The 23,222-nt window shown below is 39.9% G+C and overlaps 1 protein-coding gene across 5 annotated transcripts in view; it reads right to left on the bottom strand.

Annotated features, from left to right (window-relative positions):
* The window catches only part of ROR2 (receptor tyrosine kinase like orphan receptor 2), a 180,488-nt gene that overhangs the window by 7,883 nt on the left and 149,383 nt on the right, over nucleotides 1-23,222 (bottom strand). For 2 of the 5 annotated variants that reach the window (XM_001378127.5, XM_007486207.3), the window contains exons 6-7: nucleotides 5,686-6,000; nucleotides 4,026-4,271 (exon numbers count right to left, since the gene is read on the bottom strand). The exons of 1 other annotated variant lie outside the window; for it this stretch is intronic. In XM_001378127.5, coding sequence (XP_001378164.3) covers nucleotides 4,026-4,271; nucleotides 5,686-6,000 — 561 coding nt within the window. The remainder of the gene's footprint in view (nucleotides 1-4,025; nucleotides 4,272-5,685; nucleotides 6,001-23,222) is intronic. 2 more of the 5 variants (XM_016431276.2, XM_016431275.2) reach the window with 2 other exon arrangements.

Here is a 23,222-nt window from a genome sequence, read left to right on the forward strand (position 1 = left end):
CTTTGCTTATTCTGTCAAATAGTTTGCATAATACTGGGATTAGTTGTTCTTTGAATGTTTGATAGAATTAATTTGTGAATCCATCTGATTCTGGGGATTTTTTCTTAGGGAGTCCTTTGATGGCTTGTTCAATTTCTTTTTCTGATATGGGGTTGTTTAGGTAATTTATTTCTTCCTCTTTTAGTCTAGGCAATTTATATGTTTTTAAGTATTCATCCACATCACCTAGATTGCCATATTTATTGCCATATAATTGGGCATAATTGTCTTTAATGATTGCCTTAAATTCCTCTTCATTAGAGGTGATATCTCCCCTTTTCATCTTGAATACTGTTAATTTGGTTTTTTTCTTTTCTTTTTTTAATTAGACTGACCAGTACTTTGTCTATTTTGTTTTTTTCAAAGTACCAGCTTCTAATCTTATTTATTAAATCAATAAATTTATATCCTTGAGATCATATATTAGCAAATTAAGAAGGGCAGAGGTCAATGAATTGGGCATGCAAATTGAAAAACTAGAAAGCAAACAAATTAAATATCCTCAGACGAAAACATCAAAGGAGAAATTAATAAAATTAAAAATCAAAGAACTATTGACATCAAATTTTCTGTTCAGGTCTGGTCTTTTCTTTAAAATTCTTGGAATTCTTCTATTTTGTTGAATGACCACACTTTCCCCTGTAAGAATATAGTCAGTTTTGCTCGGTAGTTGAATCTTGGTTGTAGAGTTAGTTCCCTTGCTTTCTGGAATATCATATTCCATGTCTTTCGTTCCTTCAGTGTAGATTCAGCCAGATCCTGTGTTATTCTCACTGTGGTTCCATGGTATCTGAATGACTTCTTCTTGGTAGCTTGTAATATCTTTTCTTAGGTCTGATAGTTCTTGAGTTTGGCTATAACATTTCTGAGTGTTGGGGATTAAGAACAGGAGGTGATTTGTGGATTCTTTCAATTTCCACTTTTCCCTCTTGTTCTAGAATATTGGGGCAGTTTTCTTGAATAATTTCCTGTAGTATTGTGTCCAGGCTTTTTCTTTTGTCATGGTCTTCTGGTAGACCAACAATTCTTAAACTGTCTCTCCTCAAATGATTTTCTAAATCCTCTGTTTTGTGAATGAGATGCTTTATATTTTCCTCAATTTTTTCATTCTTTTGGTTTTGTTTTAGAATGTCCTGTTGCCTTGTGAGGTCACTTAACTCTAGTTGTTGTATTCTGGTTCTTAAAGACTGGATTTCATCCCTGGCTTTTTGGTCACCCTTCTCTTTCTGGTCTGGTTTTCTATGGAGGTCATCTTTCATCCTCTTTGCCTCATTTTTCATCTCCTTTTCCTCATTTTCCAGCTGGTAGATTTTGGCTTTCAAAACACTGTTTTCTGTTTCCAGATGACTTATCTTGTTGTTAAAGTTGTCTTCAGCCTCTCTTAATTGTGTTTTGAATTGCATTTTGAGTTCTTCTATAGCCTGTATCCAATTCACTGGGATTTCTGATTGATTGTTTGCTTGTCCCTCCCCCTCTGTTCCTTGTGCTGTATAGAAGCTGTTTATTGTAATTTCTTTCTTCTTTTGCTGTTGTTTGCTCATATTCACCCCTTCTTTGCTCCCCGTATTTGTCTGTGCTCTTGCTCCTCTCATTTTTTTGGTTTTGGGGCCTTCTGTCAGTCTCCCCTCTTAGAGCTTTGACAGAAGATCTCTCAGTGTAGTCTGTGGGGGAGGGTTTTTGGGGTTTGAGCTTCCCTGTCCTCTAGAGGCTTTTGATTGGATTAAAGTCCAACAGTCAATGAGGGAGGGGTGTGGAGCCTAGGATTCCTTGAGTTCTGAAGACTTTTGATGGGATTAAGTTCAGCTAGGTTGGACTGGGTGTCCTCTGAGGCCAACACCTCCGGCACAGCTGGAGGAAATATGGAGGATCTACACAGCTCTGGCCAGGCTGCCAGCTCTATGCTCCCTCTCCAGCTCCTTCCCCGCCATCTGTCTTCAATGCTCTGAACTTGGCACAGCCTTGCCCGCAAGGTACACCCTCCAGACTAGTACCTTCACCTGCCCAGAGGTTCCTGGTGCTGCTGGAGTCTCAGAGTTCTAGGTGGGTGGTGGGGAGGGGTCCTGGGACCTTTCTTCTTCCTTCTCCTTAAACCTGAGCATTCTAGGATTCCAGCTTTGGGGGGCAGGGGGTGTACCTTTCAAATTGAGTCCAGAGGGAGGGTTCCTTGGCTCTGTCCTGTTGCTAGGTTTGATTTTCAGTCCCCTAGGAGCATTTAGTTTGTGATCGGTAAGGAAGGGTATTCAGAGGTCTGAACTTCTGCTCCTTCTAGGCTGCCATCTTGACTCCGCCAGAAGAATCTATCTCTGATCTTTAAAGTAGAAGAGGGCCCTGGGGTGCTGGATGTCCCGTCTTCTCTACCCTCCAGCTTAGACCCTTGAATTGGAGTCACAGGCCACTTGCTCATTCTAATGACGAGTTTTCAGAAAAATCTGCCCCCCTATGGTCTATGTACTGAATAGTATGTCATGTTTGTATTCTCTTACTTTAGAGGTCTTTGGGTCCAACCCTTACATTTTGGAAATGAGGAAACTGAGGCTTTAAGAATGAAATGATATCATCAAAGCGATGTTGCTAAAAAAGGGCCAAAGCAGGAGTTTTCACTCAAGTCTTCAGACCTCCCATAGGGCTCTCTGTATCATCCCACATCCCATCAAGACGGCCCATTGGGCCCCTAATGAGGAGGTTCTCATAGAGAGAGGTGCTGTGAGGAGGCCCATCAGGCCCCTAGTGAGGAGGTTCTTGTACAGGAAGATATGCTGTGAGGTGGCCCATCGAGCCGCTAGTGAGGAGGTTCTCCTACAGGGAGACACACTGTGAGGTGGCCCATCAGGCTCCTAGTGAGGAGGTTCTCTTACAGGGAGGTGTGCTGTGAGGTGGCCCATCAGGCCCCTAGTGAGGAGGTTCTCGTATAGGGAGGTGTGCTGTGAGGTGGCCCATCAGGCTCCTAGTGAGGAGGTTCTCCTACAGAGAGGCGATAGTGAGGAGGTTCTTGCACAGGGAGATGTGCTGTGAGGAGGTTCTCTTACAGGGAGGCGCTAGTGAGGAGGTTCTCCTACAGGGAGGCACGCTGTGAGGAGGTTCTCTTACAGGGAGGCACGCTGTGAGGTGGCCCATCAGGCCCCTAGTGAGGAGGTTCTCATAAACAGAGGTGCTGTGAGGAGGTTCTTGTACAGGGAGGCGCTGTGAGGAGGTTCTCCTACAGGGAGGTGCTAGTGAGGAGGTTCTCTTACAGGGAGGTGCGCTGTGAGGAGGTTCTCGTACAGGGAGGCACGCTGTGAGGTGGCCCATCAGGCCCCTAGTGAGGAGGTTCTCCTACAGGGAGGCTTTAGTGAGGAGGTTCTCTTACAGGGAGGCACTAGTGAGGAGGTTCTCTTACAGGGAGGCGCTGTGAGGTGACCCATCAGGCCGCTAGTGAGGAGGTTCTCCTACAGGGAGGCGCACTGTGAGGAGGTTCTCCTACAGGGAGGCGCGCTGTGAGGAGGTTCTCCTACAGGGAGGCGCACTGTGAGGTGGCTCATCTTCATCCCTCTAGCAGCGGCTCTGCACTTTCACACGAGTAGGAGCATCGCTGTGTCCGGATCGGCCTTGTTCTGGAAGGAGCCCCTGTGCTGAGTAGATGCTGAAGTGTCCAGCACACCTTCCTGACTCCCTGAAAAGAGCGAGGCTCAGCCGTCGACGGTGCCCAAACAGTGGGGGAAGTCTGAAGGTCCAAAGACGTGCCTCGACCCGCATGAGCTCTCCGAAGTCAGGGAGGTCGGGGGCGGGGGGGGGGGGAGACCCTCCCAACTCTCTCTACTGCTGAACTGTCGGGCCGGGGCAAGTCCGTCATCTGCTCCCGAGACAAAGAGGCCGAGAGGACACGAGTGGCCCAAGGCCAGTCCCCGGGCGGGCGGCCATTCAATCAACCCTTAACAAGGAACGTTAGTATCAAGGCAGGCTCACACACACCAGACAGCGTGACAAGACTTAAAAAAAGGAATACATACTACAGGAAGGAATGTCACACAGTTCCATGCGTACGTTTTGATTCCGCGTAAAGCACCAGGGAGCCTCCATCTGGCCTCCAGGGTTGCGGCAGTAGGCGTGGCCCCCGGCGATCTCGGGGAAGTCCACGCTGGACAGAGGGTGACTGTGCGGGGACTGCGCGCTCCACGCTTGGCACGGATGGCCTGACTGCGTGCTGCTGACGGTCCCTCTGTAGTCCGAGCCGGAGCCGTTGTAGCACTGGTGATCTGAAGGGAAGAGACAGCCTTTAGGGGGTGAAGAGACCCAGCGGACACCATCCGCACCCCCCTCGCCCTCACCATCCCGCACGAGGAAGCCCAAAGGGAGCCACTTTCTGGCAATCTTGCCAGGAGGCCCCAGAGAGCTGGCAGGTGCTTGACTCCATGAGATGTGAATTCCTGCTCTTAGAGCAGATGCCCGTCAGCGGGGAAGCTGTGGAGGACCCTGACGGCCATCGGAAGCAGCGTTTAGCAGCCCGTCGTCATAGGGACAAACTTCACACACGACAATCTGCTGCGAAGCAGAGCGTCCGCCGCCGCCCGCCCCAGGACAAACCGCTCCCACGTGCAGTGTCCGGACACGCACTTTCTGTGCTCTCCTTCCCCGGAAGGGCGGCGGAGACGCCAGCCTTGGCCTGACCGAACCCTTTGCCTGGGAAGTGGGTACGAGATAAAGAAAACGGCAGAGCGTGGACACAGGAAGAAATCTCTTTCCTGAAGGGAGTGGCGGCTGGTCAATGGCCTCCTTTCCATCCTCTATAGGAAAGGCCAGTTTCAGCAGGACGTTGGCCTTGTTTCAAGAAAGTGTGGTGGAGAAGCCCTGAGTTCGGGTGGAGACGGTCTGCATTCAAACGGACTCTCTCTGAGCCTCATGACCGGGGGTGGGGACAAATCACTGTTTCTCTTGAACCTCAAAACAGACCCGGCACTATCAAAGCCACAGGCTCAGGAAGGAGGAAAAGAACTTCGTAAGCTTCAGCCGGAAGAAGCTGCCATTATCTTTACATTTAATTTAAGCCTCCTCAGTAACAGCTCTGTGGCAGCAGAACACGACTCGATAAATGGCTTGTGCAGGCACCCGGCTAGGAAGCCTTTTAGGTCACATGACTCCAGGTCAGGCGCCTCTGTGCGCTGGCCAAGGGAGCTGACCCCCTTTGGAGGAGGGAGCCGGAAACATACTGTTTCTTAATGATTCTTTTCAGGATGTTTGACTCTTGGCGACCCATTTTAGGGATTTCCTGGCAAAGACAGTAGTGTGGTTTGCCATTTCCTTCTCAATCTCCTTTCACAGACGGGGAAACGGAGACGACCTGGGGAGCGAGCGAGTGTCTGAAGATGGATTTGAACTCACGAAGATGAATTCGCATAGACGTGACACCGACACGCCCCCAAGAATTGGCTACTTTTAAAAACGGAAGATAGCATTGTTCTAACTGTTTTCAGAATTATTGAAGAGTTTTCTTTCTCCACCACGTAGTTTGGAGCTCTAAAGCCTCCAATGAAGTGGAAAAGAGCCAACTGAACCAAGCAGCCGTGGATGTGAACGTGTTATTAGGTCTAACAAAGACGGAGACTCCGTCCATAATCCCCAGAGAGTGACACGGTAGAGAGGGAAAAGGACAAAAGTAAAAGGAAGGCTTACATCGGTTGAGCCGCTCCACGGGGATGCCGATCCTCATGCAGTTGGCAGCCTCGATACTTTCAGGTAGTGGCAAGTCCTCACACTTGGGCAGCTGGAACTGCATGAGGATGAGGGGATTCGAGCGGGCAATGTTATATTCCTGCCGGCACAGATCATTCTCCAGCACCTCACATTCATCTCGGCACAGCTCCCTACGCTTGGGAGTCCTGGACCACTCGTCACACAGCGGAAATACAAAGTGGCAGAAAGATGGGATGGCAAACTGGGAACACTGATCAGATAAATGAGTGGAAGTGCCAATCATGGTGAATGCAGCTGCAAAACAATATTCCAGAAAGTATTAGAAAGACCAGATGCTTCTTTGAAATGGAATTTTATTCTATATTTCCTCCCTCCCCTCTTCTTTCCTTTCTTCTACTTCCCTTTCCCTGCTAAGATAGAAGGCAAGGGAGGAAGAAAAAGAGAGTGAGTAAGAGGAAGAGAAAGAGAGAGAGAGAAAGAGGGAGAGAGAGGGAGAGGGAGAGAGAAAGAGGGAGAGACAGAGAGGGAGAGAGAAAGAGGGAGAGAGAGGGAGAGACAGAGAGACAGAGAGGGAGAGGGAAAGAGAGAGACAGAGACAGAGAGGGAGGGGGGGAGATGGAAGGAGACAGAGAGACAGAGAGAGAGGAAGAGAGAGAGAAAGAGAGAGGGGGGAGAGGGAGAGAGAGACAGAGAGAGAGGAAGAGGAAGAGAGAGGAGAAAGAGGGAGAAAGAGAGATACAGAGAGCGAGAGAGGAAGAGGGAGAGAAAAAGAGAGAAAAAGGAAGAGAGACAGAGAAGGGGGAGAGGGAGAGAGAGGGAGAGAGAGAGAGAGAAAAAAAGAGAAAGGAAGAGAGACAGAGAAGAGGGAGAGGGAGAGAGAGGGAGAGAGAGAGAGAGAGAGAGAGAGAGAGAGAGAGAGACAGAGAGACAGAGAGACAGAGACAGAGACACAGGGACAGAGAGAGACAGAGAGAAAGATAGGGGGAGAGAAAGAGACAGAGAGAGAGGGAGGTGGAGAGAGAGACAGAGAGAGTGAGAAAGAGAGGGAGAGGGAGAGGAAGAGGAAGAGAGGGAGGGAAAGAGAGAGAGAGGGAGAGGAAAGGGGGGGGAGAGACAGACAGAGACAGAGAGAATATTTTCTAGTCATCATTCTGAGTCCATGAGTTTTCATCTAGAAGGGGACAGACAACATGTCATCATGAATCCTTTGGAACTGTGACTGTGACACTGATGAGAGTTCCTAAAGCTTTCAAAGTTGTTTGTCATTCTAATGTTGCTGCTATTGTATAAATTGCTCTCCTAGTTCTGCTCGCTTTACTTGGTGTCAATTTATGTCTTAGAATGTCCAGTCTCCAACCATCGCTGTCCACTTAGTCTACAGCTTTCTTCCTTGACAAATGCAGTCATCGAAGAAAAGGGTGCTTTTACTCAGCAGGAATGTTTAAATCAGAGAAATGGGCATAGATTTTCCTGTTGCATTTTCTTAAGTGATTCTCTTCAAGAAAGCTAAAGCTATGAGTTGGACAAACGGATCTAGCATTTGCCATCTCTGGGACCTTCTCAAATGCCAATGCCCGTCTTTACAAGAGAGAGAGAAGATATTTATGAGAGTTTTTTAAACTGTGAAAAAGAATTGAGTGTCTCATGTTGTTCCAATTTCGAGCCTCAAGACCTCCCCGAGTCGGTACTACATCACACAACTGTCACACCATGAAGGCAGCAATGTATGTTTGAATGATGTGAAATTTGATTAGTACAAACCATAAAATGCTACTGCAAAATTCAAATACTGTGCTTATGATGCTCTGTTGTCAGTCTGCACTTGTCTGTCATTGTGCATGTATGTGATGTGCTACTGTGTACCTTATTACCAACAGATGGGTTAATTTTTATTTTTTTACTTTCATTTTTTTTAATTTTTAAGTCATTTTCCATGTTTACTTGATTCATTTTCTTCCCCTCCACCCTGAGAGCCAACAAATGCTATCACTTGATACCTACTTTCATATTATTCATTTTTGCTACAGAGGGAACTTTTAAAGCCTAAACCCCAATCACATCCCTATATCTACATGTGACAAGTGATGTCATAGGTTGTTCTTTGGCACTTCTACTCCCACAGTTCTTTCTCTCAGTGTGGTCAGTGTTCTTTCCCACAAGTCCTTCAGGAGTGTCCTGGCTTCTTACATTGCTATGTTCTCCTGGTTCTGCTCCTCTCGCTCTGCATCACTTCCTGGAGGTTGTTCCAGTCTCCATGGAACTTCTCCACTTTATTATTCCTTTTAGCACAATAGTGTTCCATCACCAACATATACCACAGTTTGTTCAGCCATTCCCCAATTGAAGGGCATCCCCTCATTTTCCAATTTTTGGCCACCACAAAGAGTGCAGCCATGAATATTCTTGTACAAGTCTTTTTCCTTATTATCTCTTTGGGGTACAAACTCAGCAGTGCTGTGGCTGGATCAAATTCTTTTCAAGTCTTTTGCACATAGTTCCAAATTGCCTTCCAGAATGGCTGCATTAATTCACAACTCCATCAGCAGTGTATTAGTGTCCCAATTTTGCTACATCCCCTCCAGCATTTATTATTTTCATTTATGGTCATATTGGCGAATCTGCTAGGGGTGAGGTGGTACCTCAGGGTTGTTTTCATTTGCATTTCTCTAATGATGAGAGATTTAGAACACTTTTACATGTGATTATTGATAGTTTTAATTTCTTTATCTGAAAACTGCCCTTTCATGTCCCTTGACCATTTGTAAAACTGACTTAGCTCCTTATAAATCTGAGAAATTAGACCACTGTCAGAGGGTTTTGTCTTCATTTGTTTTCCCCATTTGCTGCTTCCCTTCTAATTTTGGTTACATCATTTTTACTTGTACAGAAATTTTTTAATTTAATATAATCAGAATTATTCATCTTACATTTTGTAATGTTCTCTATCCCCTATTTGGTCTTAAATTTCTTCCTTTCTCATAGATCTGACAGGTATACTATTCTATGTTCACCTAATTTGTTTATGATTTCCCTCTTTATATTTAGGCCATTTATCCACTTTGAATTAATCTTGGTATAGAGTGTAAGATGTTGATTTAAACCTCATCTCTCCCGTACTCTTTATCAATTTTCCCAGCAGTTTTTGTCAAATAGTGAGTTCTTGTCCCAAAAGCTGGGCTCTTTGGGTTTATTGAACACTATCTTGCTGCTGTCATTACCCCAAGTCTATTCCATGGATCCACCTTCTATCTCTAAGTCAGTACCATACTGTTTTAATGATCACTGCTTTATAGTATGGTTTGAGATCTGGTAAAGCTAAGCCTCCATTCATCCCATTTTTTTCATTAATCCCCTTTATATTCTTGATCTTTTGTTCTTCCAAATGAACTTTGTTATGTTTTTTTCCTAATTCAGCAAAAATGTTTTTTGGTAGTTCCATGGGTATGGCACTAAATAAGTAAATTAATTTGGGCAGGATGGTCATTTTTATTATGTTAGCTCATCCCACCCATGAGCAATCAATGTTTTTCCAATTGTTTAGATCTAGTTTTAGTTGTGTGGCGAGTGCTTTGTAGTTGTGTTCATATAGTTCCTGTGTTTGTCTCGGGAGGTAGATTCCTAAGGATTTTATATTGTCTAAGGTGATTTTGAATGGGATTTCTCTTTCTAGTTCTTGCTGTTGAGCTATGTTGGAGAAATATAGAAAAGCTGATGATTTATGTGGGTTTATTTTGTATCCTGCAACTTTGCTAAAGTTGTTGATTATTTCAATTAGCTTTTTGGTTGAATCTCTAGGATTCTTTAAGTAGACCATCATGTCATCCGCAAAGAGTGATAACTTGGTCTCCTCCTTGCCTATTTTGATGCCTTCAATTCCTTTTTCTTCTCTAATTGCTACTGCTAGTGTTTCTAGTACAATGTCAAATAGTAGAGGTGATAATGGGCATCCTTGTTTCACTCCTGATCTTATTGGGAATGCATCTAGTTTATCCCCATTGCAGATGATATTAGCTGTTGGTTTTAGATATATACTGTTTATTATTTTTAGGAATGACCCTTCTATTCCTATGCTTTCTAGTGTTTTTAGTAGGAATGGGTGTTGTATTTTATCAAAGGCTTTTTCTGCATCTATTGAGATAATCATGTGGTTCTTGCTAGTTTGCTTGTTGATGTGGTCAATTATGTGGATGGTTTTCCTAATGTTGAACCAGCCCTGCATCCCTGGTATGAATCCTACTTGATCATGGTGGATGACCCTTCTGATCACTTGCTGGAGTCTTTTTGCTAGTATCCTATTTAAGATTTTTGCATCTATATTCATTAGGGAGATTGGCCTATAGTTTTCTTTCTCTGTTTTTGACCTGCCTGGCTTACTTGCTTAATTACATAATGTTAAAATTATCAGATAGGTGGCTAGTTTAGACGAGGATATGGCAATTTGTTCAGCAATGAACAAATTTAATAAATTTAGCTAAATTCGTTCTCACTGTCCTAGTCCCCCACCTTTGTGGAGATGGCAAATAATTTTAAGTAGGTTTTATGTGTGCAGTTGAGAAATATGCATTTCTATATTAATCATGTTGTAAGAGAAAACAGACCAAAAAGCCCAAGAAAAATAAATTTTAAATATGCTTTGATCTATATTTAGACTCCATCAGTCCATTCTCTGGAGACAGATAGCATTTTTAATCACAGTCCTTCTGAATCTTTGTATTCTGAAGAATGGTTAAGTCGTTCCTAATCATATTGCTTTAACTCTGTAAGATGTTCTGGTTCTGCTCACTCCGTTCTGCATTTTTCCAGATTACTATGTCTTTCCAGGTTTTTCTGAAACTATCCTGCTATCATTTATTACAGCACCAAATTCCGTCACAAGCATATGCTCCAACTAGTTCAGGCATTCCCCGTTTGATGGGCATTCCCTTAATTTTCAATTTGTTGTCACCTCAGAAAGAACTGCCATCAGCATTCTGGTCCATGATCTAGGTCCCCCCTAATGAGCATAATAGAAAGATTCTCAACAAAGCACTAGCAAAGAGATCAAAGTCAAATCACAAAGACAACAATACGCTATGATGAGTTGGGATTTATAGCAAGAAGGCAGAACTAGTATTAAGAAGACCGTAAGCCTAATTGCCCATCTCAATACCAAAAACAACAAAACATCCCACTATATATTGAGACAGAAAAAGCTTTGGCAAAATAGAACACTCATTTCTAGCAAAAACACTAGAAAACCTTTCTACTAGTAGCAGCCATCTAAAATCCAAAGCAAGCAAAATCTAAGGAGGACAAACTAGAGGTCTTCCAAATAAGGCCAGGCGTGCAGAAATGACGTTCATTACCGAAAGTGTCATTCAGCCGAGCAATAAGTCAAGAAAAAGAAATGGATCAAATAGGAATAGGCAGCAGGTAAGTAAAACCATCACTGTTTCCAGAGATCGTATGGCATGCATCTCTATGATATGTACATATATTATAGTATACAAGAAAAGCCAAGAGAATCAGTTGAAAAACTGAGTTGAAAAAAATCAGCTAAAAAAACCAAATTTCTCAAAGTTGCAGAATATAAAATAAGCTCACACGAATCTGGCATGTTCTATATGACCAACAAAACCCAGCAGGAGGAAATAGAGAAATTACATTTAAAGCACTTGCTAGTAGTACAAAGTATTTAGGAACTGCCCAGGAAATATTCGAACATACACAAATTCAGATCTAACAACTGAAGAAATACCAAGCCAATACAGTAAACCTGGCAATTCTATCTACATTATTTTGCACCTGCAGCGCCAAACCAGTCGTACTTCAAAGAATTATTTTATTCACTTAGAAAAAAAATCCCCTAAAAGAACAAAAGGTCAAGAATATCAAGGGAGTCAGTGAAAAAGAAATCGGAAGGCAAGCAGCCCCCCAGTACCAGACTTTAAACTACATTACAAAGCGGTAACCATCCAAACAATGTGGCACTGCCTAAGAAATGAAGTGATGAATCAGCAGAATAGAAAAGGTACAGAACACATATTAGTGAATGATCGTAGTCATCTCGAGTTTGTTAAGCCCAAAGAATAAAGCTTTAGGGGCGCAAAAATTCACTATTTGACAAAAACCACTGGGAAAATTGGAAAGCAGTCTAGAAGAAATTGGGCAGAGACCAACAACTCACACCATATATCAGGATAAGGTGAAAATGTGTCTAAGATTTAGACATAAACAGTAATATAATAAGCACATGAAAATTGTTAAATGTTAGATTTATGAATCAGGGAAGAATGTATGACCAAACAAGATGGAGAAGATCAAGGGAAGCATGATGGATCATTTTGATGCTATGGAAAGTTTTTGCACAAACATAACCAATGTAATCAAAATCAGAAGAAAAGCAGAAGATTGGGAGAAATGACAGCAAGTTTCTCTGGTAAAAATCTCATCTCTCAGCTACATAGGGAATTGAGTCAAATCCATAAAAATAAGAGCCATCTTCCAATTAATAAATAGTCAGAGGTTTTGAATATGCAGCTTTCAGAAAAAGAAATCACAATGATCAATATTCATATGAAAAATGTTTCAAATCATTAATGGTTAGAGAAATGCACATTAAAACAACTTTGAGGTACCACCTCAAACCTATCAGATTGGTGCATAATGACAGAAAAGAAAAAAAAAACCTAGAGGGGATGCAGAAAAATTAGGTACACTGATACACTGTTGGTGGAGCTGTGTACTGGTCTAACCATTCTGAAGAAGAACTTGGAACTAGATACAATGGGAGATAGAACACACCCTTCAACCCAGCAATATAAGTACTAGGTCTATATCCCAAATTGACCAAAAGAAGGAAAATTACACATACGTAAAAAAAAAATGAAGGTAGCTTATTTGGGGGAGGCAAAGAAATTAGCAACTGATGGAGATGCCTATCAGCTGAGGAATGAGTGAACGAGTTGTGATATTTGGTTGTGACCGAATATTTTAAGAAATGTCCTAAGAATTACAAGAAGAAGAAATAATGTTCCAAGAAATGATGAAAAGGACAGCATTAAGAAAAGTCTGGGAAGATTTAGATGAAATAATGGAAACTGAAGTAAGAAGAACCAGGAAAACATTGTAGACAGTAACAGCACTATTGTATTGATGACAGGCTGTGACAGACATATCTAATCAATACAATGATCCATGAGGATTACAGAGGACTCATTACAAAAAATAGTATATACCTCCGGAGAACTGGTGAGCTGTGAATAGAGACTGAAGTATACTTGTTTCCACTCTCTATATTCGTGTTACTTTAGCTTTTTTGCAACATGGTTAACATGAAAATATGTCTCACAGGATTATACAGGCATAATTGACACCATGTTTCTTGCCTTCTCACTGGGGGAAGGAGGGCTGAAAGGGAGGAGAGAACTTGGAACTCCATTAAAAAGAGAATGCTAAACTATATGTGAACAATCTTTCTAAACTAAAGGTCCCGGGAATATTATGAACCAAATTCATAAGTCCTGAATTGAAGGAAGTATGCTGCAAGCGTCCCATAAGAAGCAGTTGAATGGCCAAGGAGTTAGTTAGTATCTTACAAGGTCTTCAAACTTCTACTAAAAACCAAAAGACATCTTGGATTAGAGCATTCCAGAATTGTTTGGGAATAGAGCAGGTGTTGGATTAATTTCCATTATTTTAATGAATGACTGTGTGGAAGACGTTGGCTAAGCCCTTTACCGACATCTAACCTGACCTAAAGGAAGAACAAGAGACGTAGACTTAGAACCAATGACTGACTTTATGAAGCTCAGTGTCACCTCACACTGACTGGGTCTCTTTAAAGGGCTATAAAAGGGCAGAGAAAGAAGAACAAATATATCGTAACACACTAGTATAGTAAAGAGGAGGACTGGAGGCTGAACTTGCCATTCGCTCTGAACGGGGCACACAAGAAGAAGGCAGGAGGAAGCAGGCTTCACATGAAGCTCTGTGCATGCATAGGTGGGTAAAAACCGCATTAGGGGAGGTTAAGAGGGAGGAAGCATAGAGAGAATCAGGAAGACAAACAAAAAGAACGGCAGTACAAGGTGCAGAGGTGGGAGGGGACGTTTTAGTGAACTGGGAGGAATGCAGGAACAGGTGGTGGTAAGCAATAAGGACTGACAAGAGAGAAGAATACATAGAATTGGGGGTGGCGAGTAGTGGTTCAAAGAGAGAAGAGAATACCCAAGAGAAAAACATGGTCAAGAACATGTGTGAAAGACTGAAGTGCTCCCGTCATCACATGGAGCAACCAGGTCTCTGAGTGAGCTCTGATGCTCTCTGCCTCTTGGCCAAAGAAAGAGGACATCCTTACGGTGCAGAAAGAGGCGTCTGGTTTTGGTCATGAACGCTCTGCAGACTTGCTTTGCTTTTGCTTGGCTATTTTTATTTTTTTGCTATTCTAACTATTTCATTAAGATTTTTTTTTGATTGAGACACTTAGAAATTCTATTAGTAAAAAAAAAGTTACAAAAAAATAAAATAAATTGAATCAGAAAAAAAGTGTTTTTTCCTAAGTCCAGTGTATGAGGACAAACACATCAAAGAGAGAAAATACAGAGCATAGAGAGCCACAGAGCTGAGGAATTTTCTTGATTTGGGGCAGAAACAGTATTTGGCTAGACCTCACACCCTCCTCTGACCTCGTTTTGTGCCCAAAATCTCTCTTTGGTGTCCAAACGTAAGGAGTGTTTTCTTTATGAAGTAGGTAAGCGTCCATGAGATGATTTGGAATTTGTACACCAAAGATCGACTTTGTTAGAAGAGGCAACGAACAGTGTGCAGAGGAATATGGTAGATGCTCAGAAGTCCAGTTACCAGGAGCCAGACACTATCCAGCTGCCTCAGGAAAACCACTCACTTGTCCCTGTGGCAGCCAGCAAGCATGTTTATAACGGTATGCAGGACAACACTAGCTTTCTTAGTTCCTGGTTTAATGGCCTTTTAGGCACATCTTCCGCAGGGTAATGCCTAGGCAGGCATTCTGTGAATCTTTACCACTCAGGCTTCTACGTTATCAACCAATGACATTGAGGCAGGGAGTGGCAAGCACATACTCCTTCTTTTCCCTCTCAATTTGGGTTTTTGGTACAGCATATTTCATCTTGTGCGTGGCTCACCAGGAACACATCACAGACCAGGAGTAGCTATTGATTCCTCATGGCGGGATGGGGTTTCCAGATTCTTCATTACATTTTCACCTTTTATGTTCTTTTTTTTATTTTTTGTATTTTCGGATTTTCTTGTCTGCCATCTTGAAAGAGCAACTCTTTTATTTCTTCATAGAAGAATTATTTTTGCCTTTTCGGTTTTTCAATTAATGGGAAAGCAGTGAAAGGGGCGAATGAGTTAGTAACATTAATTAAAAAAATAAAGTGGAGCAATGGACATCTTAGAATGTACAGATGACAATAAAAGGATTATGATAGGCAACTGTACTAGCTCTAGCCAGTTTATGACTTGAAGAGTTGCATCATTGGCCAGTTACAGAACCAGAAATGAGATGCAGTCCAAACCTTCTCAGACAGTGACTCCTTGGATTTTGTTTCTACCTTTTACCAGACTGGCTGTTCTAGTAAAACAGAGACTCTAGCAATAACACAGGATATTTGAATACAGGCATCTATTTCTGGTCTCTTTGCATTTGACTTGTCATGATTTGAAGAGCCTGTTATGGCCTTATAAGTTTCACAGGTTAGAACTGCCAGGGTACAGGCCAGACGTTCCCACAATGACCTTTTGTAGGATAACCGTGGATCTAGCTCAGTATGAGAGTCCTTTGGAATGATTTAAGGGACACAACCAAGATGAAGCTGAGGGGAGGATTCCTCTAATAGCGTCGATACAATTTGGCAGTGGGAAGAATGCTAAGGAGAAGCTCTTCACAGAAGCCAAAGGTGGTATAGGGTAATTTGTGTACTTAGGTTTTTATAATACCTTCTCAGTAACTATCACTTTGTAAAAGCCAATAGATATGAAATGGAACTGATGAGCTAATCTTTGGTAACTAACAGTGAGGAAACACACTAGAATGGGGGCTTGAGACAATGACATTAAAGAAAACTACTATTGTTCTATCTAGTTTTTAACATGTTTATTTATTACATTTAGAGACAAATGTTTGTTTTAAAATATTTTTCCATGATTCCATGATTCCTGTTCTCCCCTCCCCTCTTCCCTTTCCCCTCCTTGAGTCGACAAGCAATTCCACTGGGTTATACATGTGTTATCTATCACTTGATACCTATTTCCATAGTATTCCTTTTTGTAATCAAGCTATCTTTTAAAACACAAACCCCAAATCACATACCCAAATACATAAACGATAAGTCATGGTTTTCTTCTACATTTCTGCTCCCACAGTTCTTTCTCTGGATGTGGATAGCATTCTTTCTCATACATTCCTCGGGATTGTCCTGGATCATTGCATTGCTGCTAGTAGCAGTCTATTATATTTGATCATCCCACAATGTTTCAGTTACTATGTACAGTGTTCTCCTGGTTCTGCTCATTTCACATCACAATAGTTCATGGAGGTCTTTCCAGTTCACACAGAAATCAAGCAGTTCATCATTCCTTACAGCACACTAGCACTCCATCACCATCATGTACCACAGTTTGGACAGCCATTCCCCAATAGAGGGATGCCCCATCATTTTCCAGTTTTTTACCAGCACAAAAAGCTCAATTACAAATATTTTTGTACAACCCTTTTTTTATTAACTCTTGAGGGTAGAAACCTAGTAGTGGTATTGCTGGATCAAAGGGCATATTCTTTTAAAGCCCCTTGGGCATAATTCCAAATTGTTTTCCAGAATGGTTGGACCAGTTCACAACTCTACCAGCAATGCAATAGTGTCCCAATTTTGCCACATGCCCTCCAACATTTATTATTTTCCTTTGCTGTCATATTAGTCAATTTTCTAGGCATCAGGTGGTACCTCAGAGTTGTTTTGATTTGCATTTCTCTAATCAGAAGTGATGTAGAAAACTTTTTCATGTGATTATTCATAGTTTTTATTTTTTCATCTGAAAACTGACTATTCATGTGCCTTGACCTATTCATGTCAATTGGGGAATGGCTTGGTTCTTGTACATTTGATTTATTCCTTATAAATTTGAGAAATTAGACCTTTGTCACAGATTTTTATTATAAAAAAATGTTCCCAGTTTGTCACTTCCCTTCTAATTTTGGTTGCATTGGTTTTGTTTGTTCAAAAACTTTTAAATTTAACATAATCAAAATTATTGATTTTATATCTTGGCATGTTTTCTATCTCTTGCTTGGTCTTAAACTCTTTCCTTTCCCATAGATCTGACAGGTATACTAGTCTATGTTTGCCTAATTTATTTATAATTTCCCTTGTTATATTTCAGTCATTTATCCATTTTGAATTTATCTTGATATAGGGTGTGAATGTTGATCTAAACCTATTTTTTCCCATATAATTTTCAAATTTTCCCAGTAGTTTTTGTCAAATGAGTTCTTGTCCCAAAAGCTGGGATCTTTGGGTTTATGGAACACTAGCTGGCTAAGGTAATTTACTCCTAGTCTATTCCTTTGATCCAATCTTCCATCTCTTAGCCAATACCATTTTCTGTTAGATCCCTTGATATTCTTGATCTTTTGTTCTTCCAGATAAACTTAGTTAAAACTTTTTCTAATTTTTTAAAAAAGTTTTTTTGGTAGTTTGATACATCTGGCACTGAATAAGTAAATTAGTTTAGGTGCATATTAGTGCATCCTACACACAAGCAATTAATGATTTTCCAATTATTTAGATCTAGTTTTATTTGTGCGAAGTACTTTGTAGATGTGTTTATATAAGTTCTAAGTTTGTCTTGGCAAATAAATTCCAAAATATTTTATATTGTCTAGAGTAATTTTAAATGGAGTTCTTCTTTCTAACTCTTGCTACTGGACTTTGTTGGTAATTTATAGATTTATTGGGATTTATTTTGTAACCTGCAACTTTATTAAAGTTATTATTTCAACTAGTTTTTTTAGTGGATTCTCTAAATATATACCATTATATCATCTGCAAAGAGTGATAGTTTAGTTTCCTCATTGCCTACTTTGATCCCTTCAATTTCTTTTTCTTCTCTCTAATTGCTACTGCTAGCATTTCTAGTGGTGATAATGGGTATCCTTGCTTCACTCTTTATTGGAAAGGCTTCTAATTTATACCCATTGCAGATGATACTTACTGATAGTTTTAAATGAATACTATTTATATTTTGAGGAAAGGCCCTTCTATTCCTATGCTTTCTAGTGTGTTGCATTTTGTCAAAGACCTTTTTTGCATGTGATTTCTGTTAGTTCAATTATTGATATCATCAATTATGCAGATGGTTTTCCTAATACTGAACCAGCCTTGTATTCTGATATGGATCCCATGTAGTCAGCGAATAATCCTTGTGACAACTTGCTGTAGTCTCTTTGCTAGTATTTTATTTAAGAATTTTGGATCTATGTTTGGTCTATAGTTTTCTTTCTCAGTTTTCAGTATTCCTGGCTTTTTAATCAGTATCATATTTGTGTCAGAAAAAGAATTTGGTAAAACCCCCTCTTTGCTTATTTTGTCAAATAGTTTGTATAGTATTGGGATTAGTTGTTCTTTAAATGTTTGATAGAATTCACTTGTGAATCCATCTGGCCCTTAAAATTTTTTCTTAGGAAGTTCCTTGTTGGCTTTTTTAATTTCTTTTTCTAATATGGGACTAAGTATTCTTTTTCCTCTTTTGTCAATCTAGGCAATTTATATTTTGTTAAATATTTGTCCATTTCACCTAGGTTGTCATATTTATTGTCATATAATTGCCTTAATTTTCTCTTCATTAGAGGTGAGGTCACCCTTTTCATTTGTGATACTATAATTTGTTGTTTTTCTAGTTTTTTTTAAATGTTTTTTAGTTATATGCCCAATTCACTGATCTCCTCTCTCTTTTTTACTGATATAGGCACTTTGGGATATAAATATTCCCCTGAGTGCTGCTTTGGCTATATCTCATAAAACTGAATATGTTTTCTCCTCATTCTCTTTAATGAAATCAGTACTTGTTTCTATGATTTGTTCTTTAACCCTCAAGTTTTATAGAATTTGATTATTTCATTTCCAATTAATTTTTAATTTGTCTCTCCATGAATCCTTATTAAAATATTTTTTCACATTAAGATCCGAAAAAGTTGCATTTATTACTTCTGCTTTTGTTTGTGATGTTTTCATGACCTAGTACATTGTCAATCTTTGTATATGTACCATGTGCTGCTGAAAAGAAAGCATATTCCTTTTTATCCCTCTTCAATTTTCTCTTATCTATTAACTCTAGTTTTATAAAATTTCCTTTACTTTTCTTACTTCTTTCTTAATTATTTTTGGTTCAATTTATTTAGATCTGATAGGAGAAGGTTGAAGTCCCCCACTAGTATAATTTTACTATCTACTTCCTCCTTAAACTCCTTTAGTTTCTTTTTAAAAAATATGGATGCCATACCATTTGTGGCATATTTGTTGAGTACTGATATTTCTTCCTTCTCTAAACTGCCTTTTATCAGGATGTAATTGCCTTCCTTTTATCTTTTAATCAGATCTATTTTTGCTTTAGTATTGTCAGAGATAATAATTGCAACTCCTATCTTCTTTTTCTCAGTTGATGCCCAATAAATTTATGTGTCTGCCTGTCTCTTGTGTGTTTCTTGTAAACAATATATGGTCGGATTTTGGTTTTTAATCTGCTCTGCTATCTGCTTCTTCCATTTTATGGGTGAGTATATCCCATTTATATTCACAGTTATGATTACCATCTATGTATTCTCCATCATATTGATTTCTTCTTTTAGTCCTGCCCTTTCTTCTTTCACTTTTTTCCTTCACATCAGTGATTTGTTTTTAACCAGTCCCTCCCTTATTTTACTCCCCTTGCCAGCACCTTCTTTCTTCCCCCTCCTCCCATTTCTCTTTAGGGTCTTTTAATCACTCCACTCAACTTTACCCTCCCTTCCCACACCCCCTTCCTTATTCCCCTTCCACTTCTCTAAAGGGTAAGATAGGATTCTATACCCCAATAAATCTGGCTGTTTTTCCTCTTTAAATTGATTCCAGTGAGAGTAAGGTTCAAGTATTACCTGTCACCACCCTCATCCTCCCCTTCTTGTAATAGTATTTACACACACACACACACACACACACACACACACACACACACACCTTTTTGTGTGGTATAATTTATCCCATTTTACCTCTTCCTTTGCATTTCTCTTAGTACCATCCTCTTTTCCCCCCAATGTTTTACAAATCATCCAAAATAGCTTAATACTACATCCTCTGCCTATGTATATTTCTTCTATCTATTATGATAATGAAAATAATCCTTAAGAGTTACAGATATTGTTTTTCCATCAACTTGACCTTATTGAAGCCCTTAAATTTCTTCTTTCTCATTTACCTTTTTATGGTTTTCTTGAATTTTATATTTGGACATTAAATTTTCTGTTTAATTCTGGTCTTTTCTTCAGGAATGTTTGGAAATCTTCTATTTTATTAAATGCATATACTTTTCCCTGAAAGTATAAGTCAATTTTGATGGATAGGTGATTCTTAGTAGTATACCCAGTTCTCTTGACTTCTGGAATATTATATTGCAAGTCTTGTGGTCCTTCAGTGTGGAAGCTGCTAGATCCTGTGCAATCCTGCCTGAGTTTCCATGATATCTGAATTGTTTCTTTCTGGCTGCTTGTGGTAGTTTCTTCTTGGCCTGGAACTCTAGAACTTGGCTATAATATTTTTGGGAGTTGTCATTTGGGGATTTAATGTAGGGGTGATCTGTGGATTCTTTCAATGCCTATTTTGCCCTCTTGTTCAAGAATATCAGGGGCAGTTTTCTTGGATAATTTCTTGTAATATGATGTCTAGGCTTTTTTCTTTGGTCATGGCTTTCAGGTAGTCCAATAATTCTCAAATTAGTTCTCCTATATCTATTTTCCAGGTCAGTTATTTTTTTCAATGAAAAAATTCCATATTTTCTTCTACTTTTTCATTCTTTTAATTTTGTTTTATTGTTTCTTGATGTCTCATGAAATCAATAGCTTTTACTTGCCAAATTCTAGTTTTTAAAGACTAATTTTCATCCATGATCTTCTGATTCTCCTGTTCGATGTGGTCTCTTCTGCTTTTATGGCACTCTTTTCACCATTTGACTTCATGGCCTGTTCTTTCAGCAGGTCAGTTCTGGTTTTTAATCTGCTTATTACTTCATTTGTTTTCTGTCTCTTTCCATTAGGCCAATTTTTCCTTTTAAGCTGTTATTTTCTTTTTGCATTACTGTTATTTCTTTTCCTTACTTTTCTTCCCATTTTTCGAGTATCTGTCTTACTTGGTTCTTGAACTCCATTTTGAGTTCCTCCAGAGATTGTGACCAGTTTAACTTGTTTTTTGGTCAGTTTGCATGTGTTTGCTTGTTTCTCACACTCTCCTGTTGCTCCTATCTTTGCTTTGTTTGTTTTTTTCCACAGAAATTTTCCAGGGTCAAGAACTATTTACTCATTTTAACACTAGAGGACTGGAATTCTTGCATGTTACTGGCCATTTCTATCTTAGCTTCTATCTCAAAGGGCTTTGCCTTGGGGCTGTCTTCCTTTTGCTTTCAGAGGCCTGAGTGAGCCCAGTACTGTAGAGCTCTGACCTTCACCTCCAGAGCCTGGGATTTCCAAGAGTAGGTCTGCAGTGGTTTTTTTTTTTAATGTAGCACATGTCCAAGTATTTTTCCCTGAGGCTATCTTCATTGGCACTGCTGCTGCCTTAGCCTCAGCCAAATGAGTCCAGTGCTATTAAGCTTCAAATCTCACTGCCAGGGCTTGGAGCCACCAGATGGAGGTCTGCGGTGCTTTTTCTGTAGTGTAGTCCACCTCCTAGAATTCAGAGGTTGTCCAGGTAATGGCTCTGCATCTGGTGCTGTAGGTGGGGGGTGGGAATGTTCAGTCTGCTCTTTCCTTTGTGCAGTTTTGCCCCCAATAACATGAAAATCCCCTCTCTCTGTCTTATATGCTGTGTTCAGCAGGAGAGCCCCTTTTCTCATCCTGCTTTGACTTCTGTCCTTTTGGAATGATTTTTTAAAGATTGATTTAGAAGTATATTCAGAGCAGCTTTAGGATTTCTTGCTGTTATGTTGCTATCTTGGCTCTGCCTCCTATCTAGTCATATAATCATAGAACCCTAAAGAGAATATGCAGCTGATCTCATTCTTAAAGAGTGAATCCTGAGTATAGAAGGAAGTTCATAATGAAGTACAAATAGGACACTTTTGAAATTAATGTGTGGTATTAATTCTATATTTTTCTTCTTTTTTTTTAAATTAACAAATACTTATTTTTTCTCTTCCTTCCACTAAAAAACCTCCCAACAAAATAGAGAACAAAAACAAAATGGCAAAATCCTGACAAATGCAATCAAGCAAAAGAGATTTATATATTGATCATATGTAAAAATGTCACATTTTGCACCTTGAGTTCATTTGCCAGGAAGTAGACAACATTCTTTGTCATTAGAAATCATAGTTCACCAACGACTTGATTGGTATTCAGAGTTCCTCCCAAATTGTTTTCTTTTATAATATTTCTGTTATTATATGTTCTCTTGAGTCTGCTTACTTCCATTCATATAAATCTTTTCATTTCTTAATTTTTACTATCTAATCATATTCTATTACATTCATACATTATGATTTATTCAGCTTTATCCCAGTGGATAGGCACCCTCCTTGCTAGTACTAAAAAGAGATGCTATAAACATTTATGAATATAGAAGTACTTTTCTTCTTCTAAACATCTCTGCAGGGTATAATGCTAGTAGTGTTGTCAGGGGATTCCAGGGTATTCACAGTTTAGTGACATATGACCAATTCACAATTGATGCCTTTAAGATTTGTCAGATTGGTCCTTTTCCTTTATTTTGGTTAACTTTGGAAATCTGATGGGTGTAAGATGGAATCTTGTAGTTGTTTCAATATACATATATATACATTATTAGTAGTACTGATTTCAAACTTTTTTCATCGCTTAGAATTCTTCTTTAGAAAACTAATTTTATATCTCTTGACCATTTATGAAGTGGAGAAAGGCTCCTATTATTTAAAATTTGAGTTAATTCTTTGTATTTCTTAGAAATGAGACCTTTATCAGAGAAATTTCCTAGAAGATGTTTTCCCCAATTAAATGTTTCCTTCTCATTTTAATGACATTTGCTTTGTTTATGCAAAAACTTTTAAATTTCATGTACTTAAAATTCACTTTATATGCTGTAATCCTCTAACTGCTTTTTGATCATGAATGCTTCCCTACTTTCATCCCTGAAAAGTTCATTTCAGCCTTGAGAGGCCCTCTGCTAAGAAGTGGAGAAATAAAGGAAGATTAAAACAAGCCCGTGAGCTGACGGTCAGCCCTAGCAAGGCTTTAGGAAATAATTTTAATAACGGTGTGGAGAAGAGTTTGGCGCACA

This window comes from Monodelphis domestica, chromosome 3, assembly GCF_027887165.1.
Source record: "Monodelphis domestica isolate mMonDom1 chromosome 3, mMonDom1.pri, whole genome shotgun sequence".
NCBI lineage: Eukaryota > Metazoa > Chordata > Mammalia > Didelphimorphia > Didelphidae > Monodelphis > Monodelphis domestica.